This window comes from Taurulus bubalis (genome assembly GCF_910589615.1).
Source record: "Taurulus bubalis genome assembly, chromosome: 21".
NCBI lineage: Eukaryota > Metazoa > Chordata > Actinopteri > Perciformes > Cottidae > Taurulus > Taurulus bubalis.
Window position 1 is genome coordinate 203,064 of NC_136609.1, and position 26,162 is coordinate 229,225.

Genomic DNA, 26,162 nt, shown 5'->3' on the forward strand with positions numbered 1-26,162 from the left:
TAGACCAACAGGTCTCTCTTATAGACCAACAGGTCTCTCTAATAGACCAACAGGTCTCTCTTATAGACCAACAGGTCTCTCTAATAGACCAACAGGTCTCTCTTATAGACCAACATATCTCTCTTGTAGACCAACAGGTCTCGCTTATATGTATTTCACCCTAAATATAAAATACATTTGATTTATTATTAATAATTATGTTGAGTTGAAACCAGTTCACCAGTCAGCAGCATGACCTCACCACCAGTGCTCCCAGTTATTTCCCTTTTGTTCTTCTTTGGTGAATAAAATGTCACTGAACTGGAATTATTCACTGGTTACTGCGGCGATGGGACTATAAAACCCACTGCAGTTGGAAAAGTGATGACATCATCAGAGAGAAGGGGGTTGTGGGTAATATGGTAATATATGAGGTTCCTTAATCTCTTTTACACTTCTGTGTATTAGTACATGAAGTACATGTTTGGATTCAAGGGACGCAGTACAAGGACTGTTTGTAAATGTGTATATATATATACATATATATATATATATATATATATATATATATATATATATATATGTATATATATATATATGTATACATACATATATATATATATATATATATATATATATATATATATATATATATATATATGTATACATATATATACACACAAATATATATATATTATGTAATATATATATATACACATATATATATTATAATATATATATATATATATATATATATATATATATATATATATATATATATATATATATTTAAATATCACTTTTATTGACAGAATTCATCTTTTACAGCGTTGTCTGAAAGTAGTATTTCTACTAGTACAACCCATAAATACTTTATTGAATTTCTACTAGTTCATCCCATAAATACTTTATAGTTGTTCTACTAGTTCATCCCATAAATACTTTATAGTATTTCTACTAGTAGAAATAGTAGTAACAAACATCACCTTGTTTGTTACAACTATATATATACATATATATATATATATGTGTGTGTGTGTGTGTGTGTGTGTGTGTGTGTGTGTGTGTGTGTTGTGTATATATATGTGAGCTCCTCTCGAAGCTCCAAACACCTTAAATACATGAAAAAACTTTCCATTCTGAATTTTATTAAAAAGAAAATTCTGGCTGGTTTTAAATTTCTTTAAAAAATCTCAAAAATCACAGCTGAGTGAAATGTGAATTATTAGTATATTAGTACATATACTATAGCCCAGTATAACCCAGTATTATTATATATTTTATTTTATAATAAAAACTTCTAAACAAAACTTAAAACAAAAGTAGAAAAACATCAACAGCATCATAACAAACATTTATGATGATTTTCTTTACAAAGCACTTTGTTTCATAACATGAACGTTAAAGGATCAGGTCACTGTTTTAGGTTCAGCTGTCTCATTGTGGACAGGAAAGAGGGAATACCCCTCCAAAATAAAGCGTTACCGCTGTGGTCTGGAGAGGAAAGAGGAAATACCCCTCCAAAATAAAGCGTTATCAGTTTTAAATCAAGATTAATCTTTTCAAAAAAACATGTTAGTACCGTAGAAGAGGAAGAGACCTAAACCCTAAACCGAACCCACGTGGAGGAAAATGCATCTGCAAGGACGTATTGAAAACATACAAACATATAGCTGAAGACTCTGGACGGCTGAGGACGCTTGGTTTGTCACCAGACATCAATAAGCTGATCGTTTTGTTACATCCACACGATAAACTGCCGAGAGCAGCTCCGGCTAAAGCTAGCGTTAGCCGGGGTTTAGCGTTTGTTCTCTGAATCTGCAGATTAGATTTTGTCTTCTTGTCTTCAGAAAAAAAGTGTTTAATTTTAGGTCGTAATCTGATGCACTACTTTATCACATGTTCTACTGGTCGCCAGTAGAGAACTGGTTGAACTTGTCAGCTGCCAGTTAAGAACGTCAAGCAGGACGGTTTTAAACTGTAAATGAAGAGAAATGAGGAACAGAAGATCACTTCCTCATGAAGAAATGTAATCAAAGACCTTTTGATAAATAAGTTATGAAAATAGTTTTCCAGGGAGCCAGCTTCCCATAATTTTACACAAAATAAAATATATCTAGCAGAGAGTAAACAAACCTCAGCTTTCCCTCTTCTATTTGGTTGCTTGTTTAAAAGTAAAGACGAGACTCGTCAGCTATATTTAACAATGCTCTCTCCTTACTAATTCCCTGACGAGTATGTCCTGTACATGTTTTTACAGCTCTGGGTGACGTGGTGGACCACAAAGTCCCGAAGGTCTTGAAGGAACCCGGCTGCCGTCCCGGTCTGGGCGACGGTTCCTCTTCAGGGGTTCTCCGAAAACCACTCAGTCTGTTCACCATTTACCGGGGATAGGCGTCCCACACTCGTACCATGAGACGTAGTTGACGTGGGAGTGTCCTCCTATCTGTCCAAAGTGGACGGGCTCTTGGCGCACGGCTCTGTAGAAACCTGGACCAGGACCAACAAGACGTAAGCTGGGAGAAAGACTTTCTATGGGACTGGTTTTTACTTTTGTGAGTCTGGATGGTGTCAGTACTCTCTGAAATAAAGGTTTGACTTGGTCTGGAGACTATCGGGACTCTAAAGGTTTTACCAGGCCTGGAGGGTATCAGGACTCTATGAAATAAAGGTTTTCCTGACCTGGAGGGTATAAGGACTCTGTGAAATAAAGGTGTTACCAGGTCTGGGTGGGAGCTGGTCTGCTCGGAGCTGCCGGCCTGTTCTTCCATCCAGGAACGAATCAACGAACTGACAGTGATCCTCACCAAAACCAGTCTGATCTCCGATGTTGTGGAATTTACCTGGTGGGTAAAACAACCAGAGGCAGGTCAGAACCGGTTCCAGATAAACCCATTCCTGAGGCGAGACAGGCGGAGGCTACTCACCATTGAGGGAGTCGCTCAGGTAGATCTTGTATCGGAGAGAGTTGCACAGCTGGACGCCGACAAACTTCCGGTACCAGGTTCTTTTCACATACTGCTTCCCGTGACAGTCCGAGTAGGAGTCCGTCTTAAAGGGGAACTGGGTCCAGATGGCATCTTTGCCTGCAGAGATAAAGAATTGATCACCAGGATGGATTGATCACCAGGATGTACTGATGACACTTTGGTTATTTAATTATACCTGAGACGTTCTCGCTCACTCGAGGATCCGCTGATGAAGGAAACAAAGAAAAAGAAACTTTCAAGATCTTGAAATGTGATTTAATTTCTTTGCTTGAGTGTTTTATTTTGAAATGTAAAGCAGGTAGTCTGAGTATTGACTTTGATTTAGAAATGTAAGTGTTACCGTACCCGACTCTGTGTTGAAGGACACCGGTTCACTGGGAGGACCTGCACCCAGGTCGTTCTTTGGCTTCACCTTGAACGAATAACTATCAAGAGAGAAAACATATATTTGAAGTTATTGAAGCTGAACGTTTTGATGTGAAATATGGTCTTTAATGACTTTACAGCAGCTTTCAAGTAATAAGCGTCCATATGCCGACACTTATACTATGTCTACTAATCATTCTCTCACAGTTTCCTGTCAACAACGGGTTTAGCAGCAGAAGAAGAAACACAGTCTGCTGCTTCGATTCGTCCTTCACACCAAATACTTTCCTCATATTCCGGCTCATTAAAACTTCAGGAAGCGTAACGAGCTCATTGGCCGGGACTCTGAAATATGTTTGGACAGCTGGAGGCCTGAATCATTCGGGAGCTGATCATGACTCTAAAAACGGCTTATAGAGATCAAACTAATCTGAGTTGGTTATGGTTTAGTTTACACTTGTTTAGCTCTGGTCCTGGTCTGGTCTTGGTTTTGATTGCCTTGAGACTTCATCCAAACTCTGGAGCACCTGGTCTCGGCTTAACTAAAGCTCTGGACAAGCTTAGAGTCTCAATCGGGCATACCTGCTCTCAGGCTTCAGGTTCTCCACAGTGGTGTGGGTCTGGTTAGTGGTCAGGATGGACACCTGCTCGCCGTCGGGTCCTTTAGCGATGGAGATGACTTCATACTCTGAGGAGAGTCCAGATCCACAGAACCATCAGATACTTTTCTTACACCTCAGACTACAAACGAAAACAACTTTATTTTAGCTTCTACGTACCTGTGGTGTCGTTGTCAGTTTTCTCCCAGTCCAGGATGATGAAGGACGGGCATCCCTCTACCGTCACCACGGTGAGATTGGATGGCGGAGACTTGGGCGGTGCCGTCACGTTGGCCTCGCCGGCTTCGTCTACAGGGAAGTAGTTGAGGGAGGAGGTAATGGAGCAAGGCTCGTTCGGTTTCTTCCCCGTCTGGTAGACGACGTGAGGCGCTTTGGGAAGAGGAGGAAGAGGAGGAAGAGGAGGAAGAGGAGGAGGGTCATCGTGGTAAGATCAACCCAGTACCGGCGGGATTCAGGGCTTAGTTTCCTGTTACTTACCCACGTAGCGCTTTTTGCCTAAGGCGTCGACATCGGAGGCCGGCTGTGGTTTGAACAGGTCCGAGTCCTCCCAGCTTTCCTGTCGACTGGCTGAGGAAAGAAATGTAAACTGATTTTAGAAGCCTAACTGACAGATAAAGTAACAACAGCATGAAGGAGTCTGAGTCAACCAGACCTTGACATCTTTATCCATCTGTTGTTAACATGTTGGCACAAACAAACAGAAACACCGTCTCCAGTATTCTAACTTCAATGTGAACATCTTGCTACCGGTTGTTGTCGGCGCTCCGGTTGTCATCTGTTTCCGGGCTGGTTTGGTCGGCTTGGCGGTTGCCGACGGGGGTTTGGCTTTCAGGATCGGCAGCTTGTCTGTCTGCTTAAAGTTGTTCACCTTGTCTGATGGAGAACACAGAAATAAAAACCAATGAAGAAGGGAAATCTCCAGATACCGTTGGTTGTGCCTCAACTCAGTTTTAGCTCTCACCAGTTTCTCCTGGTTTCCCTACCAGATTTGGTTTCTTGTTAATCGGTATTGATGGGCGAGCAGGTGACCCTGGAACAAACAATATATATATATATATATATATATATATATATATATATATATATATATATATATATATATCAGATATTATTATGGTGTGATATTTGTGATCTGTTTCTCCCAAACTGTGACCTAAGAATAATAACAATGGAAAACATGAAGAGCCTTTTGGGTGGTGCATGAAATGTCTTCTGATTCATGTTTCAACACTTTCTGTCAAAATAAAACTTTTACAATGATTGTAGATTTATTTTCTCTTTCCTCCGGGCGAACAACTTGTAGAACCACATTTCTGATGAACATGAAAACATGAACCATGAGGTTGGATGTATTTTTTTCCAGAGACTGAAGTCCAGAACCTGCAGCCAATTACACCCCCTTCGTCCTCTCATTCTTCACAATCAACGAGTTGATCCGACTCCAAAACTAAATGGAATAAATGTGAAGCCAGCAACATGACAGATGATGGAGTCCTGAATGTTTGGAGCTCGTAACATGAAACAACGCATTTCTTTCAATCAGTTCATCATTTCTCTCCAACACTTAAACCAAGCGTTCCCTGTCAACAAGCATGGGGTCGGTAGACATCAACCAGTCTGGTGATTTACAGTACCAGACTAAATTAAATAAATATCAAACACAAACAGCATGAAGCAAACATTCAGATGTAACCGGCTCGATGCACGCCATGCTGTCCTGATAGCGTGAAGCAAAGCCTAAAGCAGCAGAACCCTGGACCTTCAACCAGGACCAGAAGAACTGAAGAGGTCCAGTCCAGACGGCGGGACCATCAGCGACTAATTACAAACAGCTCCTTTCTATTTCTGTGGCAAGAAAAAGTGCAAAGCTCTGCAAAAGTCCGATCAGAGAGAACACATACTTTCCGAAAAAGGAAAGGATTTTCCACAGGCTCTGCCGAAGCTTCTGGCCAAAGCTCTCAAGCTGACGGACAGCTTTTTTTTATGCTTCTGAACACTTCACACGACCGAACCATGCAGTCTTGGCGGCACGGAGCAGCTGAAGCGCCAGTCAGCACACTGCATGCCCAGAGGCCAAATTCATTAATTTACCAACCAATAAACTGCTCCGCCACGGAGGAACCCGTACGGAAGAAGACGTCAGGCAGCTCAGACTTCTTGTTCTCCAGAAACGAGTTGTTCACTGCAGCAGGAGAAGTGCTGCAATTAAAACTGGACTGTAAAACTCTTCAGCTCTATCTGAACCACCAATGGCCATTTTATCACCAAGTCCCTGAAGTTCCTGTCAGAATGTTCTGGACTCTTTGGACACGTTTACGTACTAAAGAGCCAAGCGATGCAAAATTAACGGCACCAAAAGTTCCCCGTGACATGCACAATGTGAATCATCGTCATAATCAGGATCCCGTGAATCTGAATACTTTGAGCTGGTGATCTGGATCTGAGTGGATTTTCCAGACCACATCTGAAGATGCAACATGTTTCCCAGGTTTCTGAATCCAAACACGTTAAAATTCTAGTTTTTGTGTCAGTCAACACTTCATTTGAATATGGATGTTTCAAAGACTTCTGTAAAAACGTTTATATTTTAATATAATTTATTAAACTTCTTCACGCTGCAGACCCTTTCATTTAAAAATGTCATGGATGTATGAAAGTGACATTTGTGGGGAGATCTTACGGAGTGAAAGGAAAAAAAGAAAAAAAACTGCTGCAGACAGTAAACACAAAGAATCGGTTTGATTCCCAGATTTCAGGATTATTGTCTGATGTAAAAAGAACTTGGAAATGGAACCTGAGTCAATGTGCAGTTTTATACAGTTCTATGGTAAACAAACATAAAACGTATACATGTTTATATTGTAATGTATTAAACAACAATATTTGCCCCTACCCACCACCACATGAAACACAGAGACACAACCAACTCAAATAATCAAAACCCAACATTCGTCTTGATTATTTGGACGTTTCTTTGCCAGAAGCTTAACAAACCTGCAAAGCTGAATGTCGAGACAAAAGACAACATGGATGGGCAGACCAATGGACGGACCAATGGACAGACCAATAAACGGACCAATGGACAGACCAATGGACGGACCAATGAACGGACCAATGGACGGACCAATGGACAGACCAAGGGACGGACCAATGGATGGACAGACCAATGGACAGACCAATGAATGGACCAATGGATGGACAGACTAGGGGACAGAGCAATGGACAGATGGACACTAAAGTATTAGTAATCACAATGGATGGAGCAAGAAACACCAAGATGAGCTGCAGCGTAGGTGAAGATGCTTCGAAAGCAAGTGAAGGGTTAATGAAGACGACACAAAGACAGACAAGGTCTTTTTTTACCCAGTCGAGGTCTGGACCATAAGGCCGGTCTGGGGGGGGCAAAGCCCCGATGAGGCTGTCCGTTAACTGTGGGGAGAAAACTGATGGTTACGAGGAGAAAGAGACTCTGAGACCTGAACCGACAGCAGCAGAGTCCGAGTTCTACAGTCAAGGAACATTTCAGGATGTTTTTAAGAAAGAAATACATCAGATCTGGACAGCATGGTGGTTGGCGGGTTGAAGGGCTGTGAAGGCAGTGGAGGAGAGAGAGTTCTTTGACCTAAAAGATCAAAAACAGTTGGACTCTAGAGTGAAGCTCGCAGCCCTGAGCCAGGAAGTTAGTAATGGAGGTTTGACTGTCGTGTGACGTTCAACACCACAATGATGGGATCATGACGACGGTCACAATCTAAAGAAACAAAAGGCATTGAAGCTGCTGATGATGAGGTTTGGTAAAGTTTGGTGAGGTTTGGTGAGGTTTGATGAGGTTTGGAGAGGTTTGGTGAGGCCACCGTGACTGTGAGATCGAGAGTTGCATGCAGATGTTTAAATGGTCCTGTGGACAAAAACTGGATCTGCAAACAAGACGGACAGCAGACAGGAAGAGCAAGACTGCCTCTGGTTGCAAGACACAAGTAGTGTTTGATGAGGTCATTATTACCCTAGCTGTTAGTTTTGACTCTCTCATTGGCCACAGCTGATTTCAGGAGAGAAAAGTTGTCCTGTGATTGGCCGAAAGCTGTGAGGGAAAGAGAAGCTTTAACACAGAGATGGTCCAAAACCTGCAGAGTTCACATTTAAAAAAGAGATATTACTCATTTTTATAACTGCCTGGAAGTTCCTCACGAAAAAGGTTAAAAACACAAACAGAAGATTCGTAAAGGTTTTAACTGTTTGCAGATGACGCCCATATTTTAATGCAAGCTCATTGTTTCATTGCGGTTGAACAAATGGCCACCACTATTTCACTCTGGGGTACAAACAGAAGGGATGATGGGAAATTGAGACATTCAAATTTGGAATTTTTCAAATTAAAGTTTTTTTAACTACTTACAAGTGACACATTTTGACTTGTAATGACACACAAAGACATGGATCTGAAACATTCTGCCCACAAACAAAAACAAGCCCTCATTTTTAAAAGACGGCTTTGTTTTTTAAGCATCAAATGACACCAGCAGTCTATACATCTTCTCATGTAGCTTGCTAGACTCACAGATACAAAGATTCATTCATTTTGTGTCTCAAAGCAACAACTAAATAGAAAACACTTCAGAGACAATGAGACGTTTCTCAGAGGGATAATACATGTAAAAGCAGAGTTAACTGACCTTTAACGTGACACTGTTTGCAGACGACACTCTTATTTCCAACACTCTTATTTCCACTAAGGTCATAAAGAGATAAAGCAGCATTCATTCAGACAGTATTGTGCCTCATCAGCACAATGAAAACAGCTCTTTAGGACCGTAAACTGGTCCTCAGCTGGATTCAACTCCACTTTGTGAAAATGTGGCGTTCATTGATCAATAACTTGTATATAAAATGTATTATTATTATTATTATTATTATTAATAATAAAAAGGGAAGTTGGTTGGTGTGATTACCGGCAGGGTTCTGGGGCTTCCCCGGGGCACGAGAGGCCTCAGTAGTCTTAGGTGAGGCATCACTGGAGGGTAACTTAAGGAGGGTGGTGGTGTTGGCCGGAAGGGCTTTGGTGGGCCGGAGTCGGGGGAGGACAGGAAGTGGATCCGCTCGTCGTTTGGGGTTCTCTTGGTCTGGGGCCAGAGAGGAGAGAGATACTGGGATCATGGAGGTCTCACCCTCTTTTGGGGGGGGAAGAGGAAACATAATCTGATTCTTTGATTATGGAGTACCATAATCTACATAAAGTACTTACTTATATACATCAAAAGGTAAATAATCTAAAAAAAGTACCATAATGATATAAATCTGGGGATCAACTCAATCTTTACTTTCAAAAGAACGTCCAGTCAAATGTCAGGAGGATTTGGTTTTAGTTCCATAATCTCGTACCTTATGGAAGTACAGAAAGGCCCAGAAGACATTGTGACAGAGCGACAGATGGAGAGACAGACAGAAGACAGTTTGAAGAGTTTTAAAGAACGACTCGGGTTGTTTTTCCTTGGCGGGAAAATCCAACCACGTCTGTGTCTGAACTGGTCAACATGCAGAATGAACACAGGGGACAGGAGACTAATAGCATACTGAAGTTTGAGAAAAGATAGAAAACATAAAACAACAGATGGTTTGAGGTGAAAGAAGACTACGATTGTTTCAGATGCACAAATAAAGGAACTTACTCGTACCACCTGACCTCCAGCGACATCATCGGTACGCCTCGTATCGACTTTCTAAACCGGGCTCAAGGCATGCTATCATGCATCCAATCACAACAGCTGCATGTCCCACAGACCCCGCCCACTCCCAGGTGCATCACAGGTGCAGCCGATGCGGGTAGAGACAGGATGAAGCTGGGTGGTTACCAAAATAAAAGCCTTTATTGTTACCGAATGACACAAGGGGCCGCTTTGTTTCCGTGGAGCGGAAAGGAGGGAACAGTTCCTGTTGGCTCTCAGGTGGCGCTGCAGGAAGTCAAACGTTTGGAGGAAAGGAATGTCAGAATAAAAGTGGTGAAAGTAGATAAATATATATTAGACTTCAAAGAAGCAGATTCAGAGGTTTGACTGATCTCAATGTTGAACAAACTTTATTGAAATGTCTGTTCTGAACAAACTGATAGTGAGTGAAGTATTCTGTGTTTCCTTATATATTATTATTATTATTATTATTATTATTATTATTATTATTATTATTAATATTATTATTATTATTATTATTATTATGATTAGTTAAATTACTTGAAGTATAGTTTAATCATTGCGGAAAATAATGACAAAATTAGCAACATTTTATTTTCTTTAACTTCAGATAGTTAAACTGCAGGAAAGAAAGACAACATTAGTGTTGAAATCAGATTAACCAATCAGCTTCTTCCTTTGGGACATTTCTCTTGAACCTTTCTGCGTTGATCCTGGTTTAACTAACTCGTAACATGTTTTATTGTTTGACTCGTAACATGTTTTATTGTTTGACTCGTAACATGTTGTATTGTTTGACTCGTAACATGTTGTATTGTTTGACTCGTAACATGTTTTATTTGGCTCGTTCGTTAGAGCTGCGCCTCTCCTGGAATCCAGAGAGAGCAGCGGCAGAAGCAGGAGGCGTTGTTAATAAACTGTGATCATGTCGGACAGTTTTCAGCTGCCTTCAAAGTTCCGAACTTTTGTCTACTTGTAGTTTACAGATCACATTTAGATTTAATCATATGTGTTTATAAATATATATTTATGTAGAAATGTGTGTGTAGCTGCATCCTTTATTCTTTTGGTGTCTGCCAATGAAATACATTACTACTGGTTTTGATATGTGTTATGTAAATAAGATTTTGTATTAACAATCACACAAGATATGTTTTCAGATTAAACCTGAGACTAATAGTCAACAATCCAGCATTAAGTATTACAACTACACATAAAATAAGGATTTTCTACAACACGTGGTGTTTGATGTCAGATCTAAGAGCCAATCAGCTCTCTGATGTGGTGACAGCCAGGCGTTTCCCATCATGCACTGGGTCACGCAGTCCGTGGAGAGCTACTGCGGCGCCTGACTCTGAAATCGACGGCTAGCTTGATCTCGTGGGATTATCGTTGACCACGTGTGCTTGACGTCAGAGCAAGTCGGGACCAAGTCGGACACAAATCTACCCAGCATGCATTGCGCGCCAATTGCCGCCGATCGATTCTGCGCAGAACTGACTCATCTCGAACGAGCCTAATGTTTTACTAGTAACATGTTTTATTGTTTGACTAGTCAAAGAAACAAAGTTGTTTCATTGATCGCTCACTTTCACTTGTTCATGAACAAACGTTTCATATTGAACAGCTGACCGTCCTGAGTGGGAATAAAAGGTGGAGTTTGTGTGTGAGGTGGAAACAGGAAGTGATATTCATGTTTATGAGGAGAGAACAGGAAGTGATATTCATGTTTGTGTGGAAGAAACAGGAAGTGATCATCATGTTTATGAGGAGGAAACAGGAAGTCATATTCATGTTTGTGAGGAGGAAACAGGAAGTCATATTCATGTTCATGAGGAGGAAACAGGAAGTCATATTCATGTTTGTGTGGAGGAAACAGGAAGTGATCAGCGTGTTTATGAGGAGGAAACAAGAAGTCATATTCATGTTTGTGTGGAGGAAACAGGAAGTGATATTCATGTTCATGAGGAGGAAACAGGAAGTCATATTCATGTTTGTGTGGAGAAAACAGGAAGTGATCAGCGTGTTTATGAGGAGGAAACAGGAAGTCATATTCATGTTTGTGTGGAGGAAACAGGAAGTCATATTCATGTTCATGAGGAGGAAACAGGAAGTCATATTCATGTTTGTGTGGAGGAAACAGGAAGTCATATTCATGTTCATGAGGAGGAAACAGGAAGTGATATTCATGTTCATGAGGAGGAAACAGGAAGTGATATTCATGTTTGTGTGGAGCAAACAGGAAGTGATAATCACCAAAGGAAGTGCGAGGAGCTCCGGGGAAAGCCGAGCTTTTGAGCAGCGGAGAAAGTCGAGTCCTGTTGTGAAGAGCTGCGACAGAAAGTCATCACAGGAAGTCAAACATCTTCTGTTTTTATTGTTTTCATAAAGTCTCTGGGACTTTAATATATAGTAAATTAAATATGTATTTGTCTACAGGCTGACGGCACACTGAACTTCAACTCCGAGGAAAATTTGTAATTTGTGATTTTTGGCTATATAAAATAAACTGAATTGAATTGAAAACTCCAACCAGCCTGAGCATGAAACATGTTTTCATGAATTCAACAGAGTCTTTAATAAAGTGAAGCAGAAATAATGTGTGCTCCGCCTCGTCAGGTTCAATGTTATTCATATTAATAATAATAATTCATCTTACCGGGACGAGGAGGGAAGAAAGCCTGAGGTTTCTAAAAAACACACAAACATTCACAAACTGAGATGGTTGGTGAAGATACAGAATGTCCCCACTGCTGTAAAAAACATTCAATCACAAGGCTTTGGTGCAGGACAAGTATATATATATATATATATATATATATATATATATATATATATATATATATATATATATATATATATATATGTATAGTAAAAGAGGACATACCAGCGGCTTTGCCAGAGGGTTACGCAGTTTGTACGGTTTCTGTGTCTTTTTATCTGTGGAATACAGGAAATATGGATGAAGATCAGAGAAACGGCAGAAAGCTCAGGGTGTTATCTTTTTAACCTTTTAAACACCAACAGGCCCATATATGGGTCGTTTTTCTTTCTGTACTTTTGTTCCCCGTGTTCAAGTATTCATATGAACCCCATTGAGTTTTATTACATTTGTTAAAGAAAATCACAGGAAAACGAAGCTTAGGGATGTATCTTCACATTTGCATAAGTTGTAACGGGTAGTTATGAAGAATCTTGTGAAACTGTTTTGGCCGCCGCAGAAAGCTGACGGAGGGTCGTCGGAGATTACATAAGTACTCAAATTTAACGATTACTTTAATAATTGTGTACAACAGATGTCTCACAAGGGTTGCGGTATTGTAGAACTTTAAATGAAGGTAAACAACGCTGTGGTTCAAGAGATAATTAAGGAAACATTAATACAAAATGTTGTAGATTTTCACATCTGATAAGAGGCACAGGGCGGCTTGGTTGACGTGGCTCTATGGACCAGGCTGAAATACAGGTATTAATATTTTCAACATATTTAGAAAAATACACAGAAATCATGAATCTCCTTCAGTGTCTGACTTCTATGTCATAATAAAGACTTGAGATCTCTACCTTTGTAATTACTAATAAAACTGTAAACTCTGTCAGATTAAATAACAATAACAACAACAATAATAACAATAAGATTACAAATACTAACAATATACTAATATAAGAACAATAAAGGAAGAAGACATAATAATGGCGTCCTCACTGCCGATGTTGGTATTGTGGATCATGGGCTTGCTCCAGGTCCCGGTCCGGTCCCCCTTGTTGGACCGGACCCCGAACTCGTATGGCGTGTTGGGCTTCAGGTGGTCGACCACCGTGTCGCTGGTCGGGCATGTCTGGTAGATCCACTTCCTGTTCCTCTCCCTGTAGCGGATGGTGTAGAACCTGAAGGGAACGTCACTGTGAGTTTTTACTGGAGCGGTTCCTCAGGGTTCAACGCTGGGTCCTCTACAGTTCTAATTTACATGCTTTATGTGTTGTAGTACTACTACTTGTAGGTGTAGTAGTACTAGTAGTAGTAGTAATCTCATGACCTTGATCCTGTCGTTATTATAAATGTAATTATAAAAACAAATCCCATCATTACATTTCTAGTGTTATAACAAGCTGATTAATGTAATAAAAAAATGATCTGATAAACACAGAGCTCATTATATTATTATTAATATTATATAATTAGTATGTGTATATATATGTATTAATATGATATTATTATTATACACTTATTAATATTATTATTATTATGGTATACATATTTGTCCTCTAACCCGTCCTTCAGACACTCGTTCATGACGTTCCCCTCGTACGGCGTCTTCAGGGAGTTTCCCCACGACAGAAGGACGGCCGAGGGACTGACGGAGCCGATCACCAGGTGGAGCGGCTTCTCCAGGTTCACCTTGCCTAAGGACACAGGTGAGGACAGGTGAGGACACAGGTGATGACACAGGTGAGGACAGGTGAGGACACAGGTGAGGGCAGGTGAGGACACAGGTGAGGACAGGTGAGGACACAGGTGAGGACAGGGTGAGGACAAGTGAGGACAGGGTGAGACAGGTGAGGACAGGGTGAGGACAGAGGACAGGTGAGGACAAGTGAGACAGGGTGAGGACAAGTGAGACAGGGTGAGGACAGGTGAGGACAGGGTGAGACAGGCGAGGACAGGGTGAGGACACAGGACAGGGTGGTGAGGACCCAGGTGAGACAGGTGAGGGCAGATAACAGGTGAGGACAGGATGAGGACAAGTGAGACAGGGTGAGGACAGGCGAGGACAGGGTGAGGACAGGTGAGGACAGGGTGAGGACAAGTGAGGCAGGGTGAGGACAGGATGAGGACAAGTAAGACAGGGTGAGGGCAGGCGAGGACAGGGTGAGGACAGGTGAGGACAGGGTGAGGACAAGTGAGACAGGGTGAGGACAGGCGAGGACAGGGTAAGGACACAGGTGAGGACACAGGTGATGACACAGGTGAGGACACAGGGGATGACACAGGTGAGGACACAGGTGAGGACACAGGTGACGACAGGTGAGGACACAGGTGAGGACACAGGTGATGACACAGATGAGGACACAAGTGAGACAGGGTGAGGACAGAGGACAGATGAGGACAGAGGACAGGGTGAGGACAAGGTGAGACAGGCGAGAACAGGGTGAGGACACAGGTGAGGACATGTGAGACAGGCAAGGACAGGGTGAGGACAGGTGAGGACACAGGACAGGGTGGTGAGGATCCAGGGGAGGACAGAGGACAGGTGAGACAGGTGAGGACAAGTGAGACAGGGTGAGGACACAGGACAGGGTGGTGAGGACCCAGGTGAGACAGGTGAGGACAGAGGAAGGGTGACAGGGACAGGTGAGACAGGTGAGACAGGTGAGGACACGTGAGACAGGGTGGGGACACAGGACAGGGTGGTGAGGACCCAGGTGAGACAGGTGAGGACAGAGGACAGGTGAGGAAAGAGGACAGGTGAGGACAGAGGACAGGTGAGGAAAGAGGACAGGTGGGGACAGACAACAGGTGAGGACAGGTGAGACAGGTGAGGACAGATGAGGACACAGGTGAGGACAGAGGACAGGTGAGGAAAGAGGACAGGTGAAGACAGAGGACAGGTGAGGACAGGTGAGGACAGGTGAGAACAGAGGACAGGTGAGACAGGTGAGGACAGGTGAGGTCAGGGTGAGACAGGCGAGGACAGGGTGAGGACAGGTGAGGACACAGGAAAGGGAGGTGAGGACCCAGGTGAGACAGGTGAGGACAGGTGAGACAGGTGAGACAGGTGAGGACAAGTGAGACAGGTGAGACAGGTGAGGACAGGTGAGACAGGTGAGGACAAGTGAGACAGGGTGAGGATAGAGGACAGGTGAGGACAGAGGACAGGTGAGGACAGAGGACAGGTGAGGACAGGTAAGACAGGTGATGATAGGTGAGACAGGTGAGGACAAGTGAGACAGGGTGAGGATAGAGGACAGGTGAGGAAAGAGGACAGGTGAGGACAGAGGACAGGTGGGGAAAGAGGACAGGTGAGGACAGGTGAGGACAGGTGAGGACAGAGGACAGATGAGGACACAGGTGAGGACAGAGGACAGGTGAGGACAGAGGACAGGTGAGACAGGGTGAGGACAGGTGAGGGGGGGTGAGGACAGGGTGAGACAGGCGAGGACAGGGTGAGGACAGGTGAGGACACAGGAAAGGGAGGTGAGGACCCAGGTGAGACAGGTGAGGACAGGTGAGACAGGTGAGACAGGTGAGGACAAGTGAGACAGGTGAGACAGGTGAGGACAGGTGAGACAGGTGAGGACAAGTGAGACAGGGTGAGGATAGAGGACAGGTGAGGAAAGAGGACAGGTGAGGACAGAGGACAGGTGGGGACAGAGGACAGGTGAGACAGGGTGAGGACAGGTGAGGACAGGTGAGGACAGGGTGAGACAGGCGAGGACAGGGTGAGGACAGGTGAGGACACAGGACAGGGTGGTGGTGAGACAGGTGAGGACAGGTGAGGACACAGGATAGGGTGGTGGTGAGACAGGTGAGGACAGAGGACAGGCGAGGACAGGGTGAGGACAGGTGAGGACACAGGACAGGGTGGTGGTGAGACAGGTGAGGACAGGTGAGACAGGTGAGGACAAGTGAGACAGGTGAGGACAAGTGAGACAGGTGAGACAGATGAGGACAGGTGAGACAGGTGAGGACAGGTGAGACAGGTGAGACAGGTGAGGACAAATGAGACAGGTGAGACAGGTGAGGACAGGTGAGACAGGTGAGTACAAGTGAGACAGGGTGAGGATAGAGGACAGGTGAGGACAGAGGACAGGTGAGGACAGGTAAGACAGGTGAGGACAGGTGAGACAGGTGAGGACAAGTGAGACAGGGTGAGGATAGAGGACAGGTGAGGAAAGAGGACAGGTGAGGACAGAGGACAGGTGGGGAAAGAGGACGGGTGAGGACAGAGAACAGATGAGGACACAGGTGAGGACAGAGGACAGGTGAGGACAGAGGACAGGTGAGACAGGGTGAGGACAGGTGAGGACAGGGTGAGACAGGCGAGGACAGGGTGAGGACAGGTGAGGACAGGTGAGGACACAGGACAGGGTGGTGGTGAGACAGGTGAGGACAGGTGAGACAGGTGATACAGGTGAGGACAGAGGACAGGTGAGGAAAGAGGACAGGTGAGGACAGGTGAGACAGGTGAGGACAGAGGACAGGTGAGGACACAGGTGAGGACAGGTGAGGACAGAGGACAGGTGAGGAAAGAGGACAGGTGAGGACAGAGGTGAAGACAGGTGAGGAAAGAGGACAGGTGAGGACAGAGGACAGGTGAGAACACAGGTGAGGACAGGTGAGGACAGAGGACAGGTAAGACAGGTGAGGACAGGTGAGTCAGGTGAGGACACAGGTGAGGACAGGTGAGGAAAGAGGACAGGTGAGGACAGAGGACAGGTGAGGACACAGGTGAGGACACAGGTGAGGACAGGTGAGGACACAGGACAGGTGAGACAGGTGAGGACAGGTGAGACAGGTGATACAGGTGAGGACAGAGGACAGGTGAGGAAAGAGGACAGGTGAGGACAGGTGAGGACAGGTGAGACAGGTGAGGACAGAGGACAGGTGAGGACACAGGTGAGGACAGGTGAGGACAGGTGAGGACAGGTGAGACAGGGTGAGGACACAGGTGAAGACAGGTGAGTAAAGAGGACAGGTGAGGAAAGAGGACAGGTGAGACAGGTGAGGACAGGTGAGGACAGGTGAGGACAGGTGAGACAGGTGAGAAAAGAGGACAGGTGAGGACAGCGTACCTGTGCAGTGCTTCTTGACATCGTTGGCTGGAATCGGTTGGACGGCCACCAGATATTTAGGTTTAGCATCTGGAACAAGATTCAGTGTATTAGTGTATCAGTGTATTATTTTATTATTATTATTATTACTCATATCATTATTACTATGATGATGATGATTATTATCAGCCCACACCAGACTTCAGGATTTTTAGACCAACCTGAACTGTTTTCCATGAAGACAACAAGGTTTTATTCACTTGAAATGGAAATATGCCCCGCCCCCACCTGACCCATAACGCACCTGGGCTCACCTGGACTAGCGGGTGAGTCTCTGTTTGTCTAAACTAATCCTGTTTTCTTTTTCCTTTTTTGTCCGAAGGTCAGAAAGTTCAACACGACTGGTTTCTTACTTTAAGGTTTGACTCTTTCTGGAGTTTTTAATATCTTTATGAAAACATTCTGAAACATTCAGAAGTCTTAGCAAGAGAAGGATTGAGTCTCTGAGCTGCTGACGGACGGATTCCTGCTGGGGGCTTTTAACCAGGAAGGTAAACACCAGAGCCCCGGCCACACTTACTTTGATTGACAGGTGCCCTCGGGGCAGAAAGAGCAGCGACGAGAGACGAAAATGATAATTCAAACTCTTCCAGTGAAGCTCATTTACACGCAGACAGTGATCACAGCACAGACCTCTGCTTGTCCCAGCAGGGTTAAGCTTTCCTACGTTGACGCGCTCCATTGAACGCACCACGCGTCCTCTCTTGTGGGACGGAGACTGCTGGCCGAGCTCCAGAACCGGATCAGAACCACCTGCTGCTTATCAAAGGTTCTCACGTTCTGTTTTAGAAGCTGCAGCAGAAACTGATCTGAAATCAGTCTCTCTCTCTAAAAGAGCGTTGAATACAGAAAACATCTGTTCCAACATCTGCTGTTATTATTCAACAAAACCAACTAGATTCGAAATTAAACCTTTCTTTCTGTTAGAGTCTAACAAAGACACAACCTGTAACGTACGGTTAGACTCTAACAGTACAGGTTGTGTCTTTAGATTCTAACAGTACAGGATGTTTTTAGACTCTAACAGTACGTTACAGGTTGTGTCTTTAGATTCTAACAGTACAGGATGTTTTTAGACTCTAACAGTACGTTACAGGTTGTGTCTTTAGACTCTAACAGTACAGGATGTTTTTAGACTCTAACAGTACGTTACAGGTTGTGTCTTTAGATTCTAACAGTACAGGATGTCTTTAGACTCTAACAGTACGTTACAGGATGTGTCTTTAGACTCTAACAGTACAGGATGTTTTTAGACTCTAACAGTACGTTACAGGTTGTGTCTTTAGATTCTAACAGTACAGGATGTTTTTAGACTCTAACAGTACGTTACAGGTTGTGTCTTTAGATTCTAACAGTACAGGATGTTTTTAGACTCTAACAGTACGTTACAGGATGTGTCTTTAGACTCAAACAGTACAGGGTGTGTCCTTAGACTCTAACGGTACAGGATGTGTCTTTAGACTCTAACAGTACGTTACAGGATGTGTCTTTAGACTCTAACAGTACGTTACAGGATGTGTCTTTAGACTCTAACAGTACAGGATGTCTTTAGACTTTAACAGTACGTTACAGGATGTCTTTAGATTCTAACAGTACAGGATGTTTTTAGACTCTAACAGTACGTTACAGGGTGTGTCTTTAGACTCAAACAGTACAGGGTGTGTCCTTAGACTCTAACGGTACAGGATGTGTCTTTAGACTCTAACAGTACGTTACAGGATGTGTCTTTAGACTCTAACAGTACGTTACAGGATGTCTTTAGACTCTAACAGTACGTTACAGGGTGTGTCTTTAGACTCTAACAGTACGTTACAGGATGTCTTTAGACTCTAACAGTACAGGGTGTGTCTTTAGACTCTAACAGTACAGGGTGTGTCTTTAGACTCTAACAGTACGTTACAGGATGTCTTTAGACTCTAACAGTACGTTACAGGGTGTGTCTTTAGACTCTAACAGTACGTTACAGGATGTCTTTAGATTCTAACAGTACAGGATGTGTCTTTAGACTCTAACAGTACGTTACAGGATGTGTCTTTAGATTCTAACAGTACAGGATGTGTCTTTAGACTCTAACAGTACGTTACAGGATGTGTCTTTGACTGAAATCCCGCGTTGTAAGGGTTACTTAAAAAGGTTTTAGTGAAACGTTAAAATCGCCACAGCAAGTTAGGGAGTTTACGTAAATAATTAAACCTCACAATTATAAAAAAAAACATATATAAAAAAAGATATAATTAAAACAATTATGAACAAATATTTTAGCAATTTAATTGCATTTAATGGACTTTGTGGTTGCAAGGTGCCATTTTTAAAACACACTTCTTTTGGGGCGCGTTTTCCAACGACCCCCCTCACCACCTCACCCAGCTCCGTCTCGTAGGGCGTCCCGTCCCCTGGCAGCTGGATCAGCTGTCTGGAGAACAAGCTGCTTCCGTATCCCAGGATGAAACCTTCCAGCTTCACGTCGGGACTCGGACGCACAAACCTCATCACGATGGTGTCGCCGGTGGCGTTGATCTGGACCTTCATGCTCTGACGGCGCGCTGCGGAGGAGGATGAGGAAGAGGAGGAGGAGATGATGAGGAGACGCCGTTCAGAGGAGTAGAAGAACTGTATAGTGTGTGTGTCACTTTAAATAAATTAGTTCAGTGGCTTTGATTCTGTTTATTTTCAATAAAAGTGAACATGAACTTGAAGAAGAAGATGATGAAGATAATGAAGTAGATGATGACACTGATGATGACAGTGAAGCAGTGAAACAGTGAAGTAGTGAAACATTGAAGCAGTGAAACAGTGAAAAGGTGAAGCAGTGAAACATCAAAGCAGTGAAGCAGTGAAACATTGATGCAGTGAAGCATTGACACATTGGAGCAGTGAAACAGTGAAAAAGTGAAGCAGTGAAACATTGAAGCAGTGAAACATTGAAGCAGTCAAACAGTAAAGTAGTGAAACATTGAAGCTTTGAAAAAGTGAAGTAGTGAAACATTGAAGCAGTGAAACAGTGAAGCAGTGAAACATTGAAGCAGTGAAGCAGTGAAACAGTGAAGCAGTGAAACAGTGAAGCAGTGAAGCAGTGAAATAGTGAAGCAGTGAAACAGTGAAGCAGTGAAACATTGAAGCAGTGAAGCAGTGAAACAGTGAAGCAGTGAAACATTGAAGCAGTGAAGCAGTGAAACAGTGAAGCAGTGAAACATTGAAGCAGTGAAGCAGTGAAACAGTGAAGCAGTGAAACATTGAAGCAGTGAAGCAGTGAAACATTGAAGCAGTGAAGCAGTGAAACAGTGAAGCAGTGAAACAGTGAAATAGTGAAGCAGTGAAACATTGAAACAGTGAAACAGTGAAACAGTGAAGCAGTGAAACATTGAAGCAGTGAAGCAGTGAAACAGTGAAACAGTGAAGCAGTGAAACAGTGAAGCAGTGAAACATTGAAGCAGTGAAGCAGTGAAACAGTGAAGCAGTGAAGCAGTGAAACAGTGAAGCAGTGAAACATTGAAGCAGTGAAACAGTGAAGCAGTGAAACAGTGAAACAGTGAAGCAGTGAAGCAGTGAAACAGTGAAGCAGTGAAGCAGTGAAACAGTGAAGCAGTGAAACATTGAAGCAGTGAAACAGTGAAGCAGTGAAGCAGTGAAACATTGAAGCAGTGAAACAGTGAAGCAGTGAAACATTGAAGCAGTGAAGCAGTGAAACAGTGAAACAGTGAAGCAGTGAAGCAGTGAAACAGTGAAACAGTGAAGCAGTGAAACATTGAAGCAGTGAAGCAGTGAAACAGTGAAGCAGTGAAACATTGAAGCAGTGAAGCAGTGAAACAGTGAAGCAGTGAAACATTGAAGCAGTGAAGCAGTGAAACAGTGAAGCAGTGAAGCAGTGAAACAGTGAAGCAGTGAAACAGTGAAGCAGTGAAACATTGAAGCAGTGAAACAGTGAAGCAGTGAAGCAGTGAAACATTGAAGCAGTGAAACAGTGAAGCAGTGAAACATTGAAGCAGTGAAACAGTGAAGCAGTGAAACAGTGAAGCAGTGAAGCAGTGAAACAGTGAAACAGTGAAGCAGTGAAGCAGTGAAACAGTGAAGCAGTGAAACAGTGAAGCAGTGAAACATTGAAGCAGTGAAACAGTGAAGCAGTGAAGCAGTGAAACATTGAAGCAGTGAAACAGTGAAGCAGTGAAACATTGAAGCAGTGAAGCAGTGAAACATTGAAGCAGTGAAGCAGTGAAACAGTGAAGCAGTGAAACATTGAAGCAGTGAAGCAGTGAAACAGTGAAGCAGTGAAGCAGTGAAACAGTGAAGCAGTGAAGCAGTGAAACAGTGAAGCAGTAAAGCAGTGAAACAGTGAAGCAATGAAGCTCTGAATGGACTTTGTTTGAAGGAGACTTCAGGATTTTGTACTTCTTCTTTTCCAACATTCACTAAACCCCCCCCACCCCCCACCTCCTCCCCCTGTTATTGTTGGCCGTCTCTCGCCCGCTGAGGTAATCTCCTCCCCTCAGACTCTCGGACCACCATGTCCCTCTGAAGCAGGTTTATCGTCTTACATAAGTTTTTAACTCAACGAGGCACAAAGATCACAGGTTGTATCATGAATTAGCCCCGCCCCCTCTAGGTGAGAGACACACCTGTCAATCATCACACCTCACAGAAACAAAAAAAAGAAACAGTCAAAGAGTCTCGTTTAATCCGTTCAGTGCAGCTTCAACACCTGAACGCCTCACAGCTAAACTAAATCCCCTGAAGGTATGCAGTTATGTTTCTAATATTTAATAAAGTCTTTTATATTTAATCAGTTCAAACTTTTTTTGTTCATGAGACGTTTCAAACTTTTCCAGCTCAGAAACAGAAAAGAAAAAATGTTGTGAATCTCATTTTCAGTTTTGACCTCAAATCTCATTCATAAACGTTTCGTTAAAAATGTTTATGAATCTTTGTTTGTTTTCTCGTTCCAGTTGGACTTTTTACATCTTTTTATGTTTTTCTTTCTTCTTTCAGCCAAAACATTTCCGTTAGCTCGTCTACTGTATTCATGAGTCCACCATCATACTTTCCTCTGATTTTTAATAACAAGTAATAAAGTGCCTCCACTTGCCTCTGCTCCTCTGAGCCGGGACGCCGTAGAGGACCTGGGTCCCGCTGAGCAGCAGCAGGACTCTGAGGAGAGCGGTGGCCCTCATGACCCCTCAAAGCTCCAGGAGGATGAAGAGGAGGAGGATGAAGATGCTGCACAGCTTCACTAAGCGTCTTCAGTCTGAGGACTTGTTCAGCTGTGGGACGTCCTCTCTGTGGAGAGGAGGACACAAGACGCCTCCATCTATAGGCTCTGCAGGGGGCGTGGCCTGGATGACATCATCACCTTCCTCTCCTACTGAACACACCCTCCTCTTCCTCCTCAAACATGGTGTCTTCATCATGCGTCCTGAGGAGAGAAATATGATGAGAATAATAATAACTATAATAATACTATAAACAAGGACAATATGATGAGAATAAAAATTAACATAATCAATAAACAATTCTATTATTTATTGAATTGATCTGCACATTTAGTTCTTTGTTATTGAAACAAAAGAAAAAATAACAAATCATTTTCACGTCAACATCGCCCATAAGCTGTCTGTGTGTGTGTGTGTGTGTGTGTGTGTGTGTGTGTGTGTGTGTGTGTCTCTGAGGTTTTGGTCCATGTGCTCTCAGAGAAGCTCGTGAAACCAGAGCCTCCTCGGTGGCCTCGCTGCTGCTGGAACAGAGCATGATGGGACATGCGCATGCGCACACACACACACACACACATACACACACACACACACACACACACACACACACACACACACACACACACACACAACACACATCCGCCCGCTTCACACGTGCATGCTGGGATAACCGCTGCAGGGCCAAAATCGCTGACATGTTTTCTCTGTGTTGGAAACCTGACGATGATGATGATGATGATGATGATGATGATGATGATGATGATGATGATGAAGAGGGGGACTCTGGAAGAAACTGAAGTTTGAGATCAGGCTGCTAAACAGGAAGCTGATGACAGAAGCTCATCAGGTGTCAACACTAAAGAAAACAAGAGAAGAAGAAGTCCTCCGAGGTGTTGAAATACAGCTGCAGCTCCATCCCACCTGTCAGTCACACTAATGACTCTAATCTTCAGTGTTTCTGGATGATTAACTCAAGAATGTATCAAGTTTCTCAGAAGTTTAAACACCAACAGCTCTGTGAACTCATGAAGCACCAACAAGAGATGTGAAACCATCACAAAGACACAAAGAGACACTAAACCACCATAAAGAGACAAAGAGACACTAAATCACGACAAACACATAAACTAAATCACCACAAAGACACACTAAACAACGACAAAGATACACTAAACCCACACAAAGAGACACTAACCCACCACAAAGATACCCTGAACCCCCACAAAAATACACTAAACAACCACAAAGAGACACTAAACAACCACAAAGAGACAAAGACATAAACTAAAATACCACAAAGACACACTAAACAACCACAAAGAGACACTAAACCCACACAAAGAGAGACTAAACCCCACAAAGATACACTAAACCCCACAAAGATACACTAAACCCACACAAAGAGACACTAAACCCACACAAAGAGACACTAAACCCACACAAAGAGAGACTAAACCCACAGAAAGAGACACTAAACCCACACAAAGAGACACTAAACCCACACAAAGAGAGACTAAACCCACACAAAGAGACACTAAACCCACACAAAGAGAGACTAAACCCCACAAAGAGACACTAAACCCACACAAAGAGAGACTAAACCCACACAAAGAGACACTAAACCCACACAAAGAGAGACTAAACCCCACAAAGATACACTAAACCCCACAAAGATACACTAAACCCACACAAAGAGACACTAAACCCACACAAAGAGACACTAAACCCACACAAAGAGAGACTAAACCCACACAAAGAGAGACTAAACCACCACAAAGAGACACTAAACCCACACAAAGAGAGACTAAACCCCACAAAGATACACTAAACCCACACGAAGATACACTAAACCACCACAAAGATACACTAAACCCACACAAAGAGACACTAAACCCACACAAAGAGAGACTAAACCCCACAAAGATACACTAAACCCCACAAAGATACACTAAACCACCACAAAGAGACACTAAACCCACACAAAGAGAGACTAAACCCCACAAAGATACACTAAACCCCACAAAAATACACTAAACCCACACAAAGAGACACTAAACCCACACAAAGAGACACTAAACCCACACAAAGAGAGACTAAACCCCACAAAGATACACTAAACCCCACAAAGATACACTAAACCACCACAAAGAGACACTAAACCCACACAAAGAGAGACTAAACCCCACAAAGATACACTAAACCCCACAAAGATACACTAAACCCACACAAAGAGACACTAAACCCACACAAAGAGACACTAAACCCACACAAAGAGAGACTAAACCCACACAAAGAGAGACTAAACCACCACAAAGATACACTAAACCACCACAAAGATACACTAAACCCCACAAAGATACACTAAACCACCACAAAGAGACACTAAACCCACACAAAGAGAGACTAAACCCCACAAAGATACACTAAACCCCACAAAGATACACTAAACCCACACAAAGAGACACTAAACCCACACAAAGAGACACTAAACCCACACAAAGAGACACTAAACCCACACAAAGAGAGACTAAACCACCACAAAGATACACTAAACCACCACAAAGATACACTAAACCCCACAAAGATACACTAAACCCACACAAAGAGACACTAAACCCACACAAAGAGACACTAAACCCACACAAAGAGAGACTAAACCCACACAAAGAGAGACTAAACCACCACAAAGAGACACTAAACCCACACAAAGAGAGACTAAACCACCACAAAGATACACTAAACCACCACAAAGATACACTAAACCACCACAAAGATACACTAAACCCCACAAAGATACACTAAACCCACACAAAGAGACACTAAACCCCACAAAGATACACTAAACCCACACAAAGAGACACTAAACCCACACAAAGAGACACTAAACCCACACAAAGAGAGACTAAACCCCACAAAGATACACTAAACCCCACAAAGATACACTAAACCACCACAAAGAGACACTAAACCCACACAAAGAGAGACTAAACCCCACAAAGATACACTAAACCCCACAAAGATACACTAAACCCACACAAAGAGACACTAAACCCACACAAAGAGACACTAAACCCACACAAAGAGACACTAAACCCACACAAAGAGAGACTAAACCACCACAAAGATACACTAAACCACCACAAAGATACACTAAACCCCACAAAGATACACTAAACCCACACAAAGAGACACTAAACCCACACAAAGAGACACTAAACCCACACAAAGAGAGACTAAACCCACACAAAGAGAGACTAAACCACCACAAAGAGACACTAAACCCACACAAAGAGAGACTAAACCACCACAAAGATACACTAAACCCCACAAAGATACACTAAACCCACACAAAGAGACACTAAACCCCACAAAGATACACTAAACCCACACAAAGAGACACTAAACCCACACAAAGAGACACTAAACCCACACAAAGAGAGACTAAACCCCACAAAGATACACTAAACCCCACAAAGAGACACTAAACCC

The 26,162-nt window shown here is 43.2% G+C and overlaps 1 protein-coding gene across 1 annotated transcript; it reads right to left on the reverse strand.

The window, feature by feature from the left end:
- Positions 1-1,107: 1,107 nt before the first annotated feature.
- Positions 1,108-22,637, reverse strand: LOC306752923 (target of Nesh-SH3-like; the record flags this gene model as incomplete). Its single annotated transcript, XM_079236757.1, has 22 exons — positions 1,108-2,469; positions 2,700-2,822; positions 2,907-3,065; positions 3,145-3,174; positions 3,315-3,394; positions 3,918-4,023; positions 4,115-4,324; positions 4,433-4,522; positions 4,703-4,828; positions 4,917-4,985; positions 6,051-6,137; positions 7,319-7,384; positions 8,905-9,075; positions 9,829-9,903; positions 11,896-11,970; positions 12,299-12,329; positions 12,527-12,579; positions 13,346-13,527; positions 13,911-14,043; positions 17,434-17,502; positions 19,836-20,015; positions 22,553-22,637. The coding sequence occupies 22 exons, from the start codon at positions 22,635-22,637 to the stop codon at positions 2,354-2,356; spliced, it is 2,316 nt and encodes a 771-aa protein (XP_079092883.1). The 3' UTR covers positions 1,108-2,353.
- Between the last annotated feature and the right edge of the window lie 3,525 nt (positions 22,638-26,162).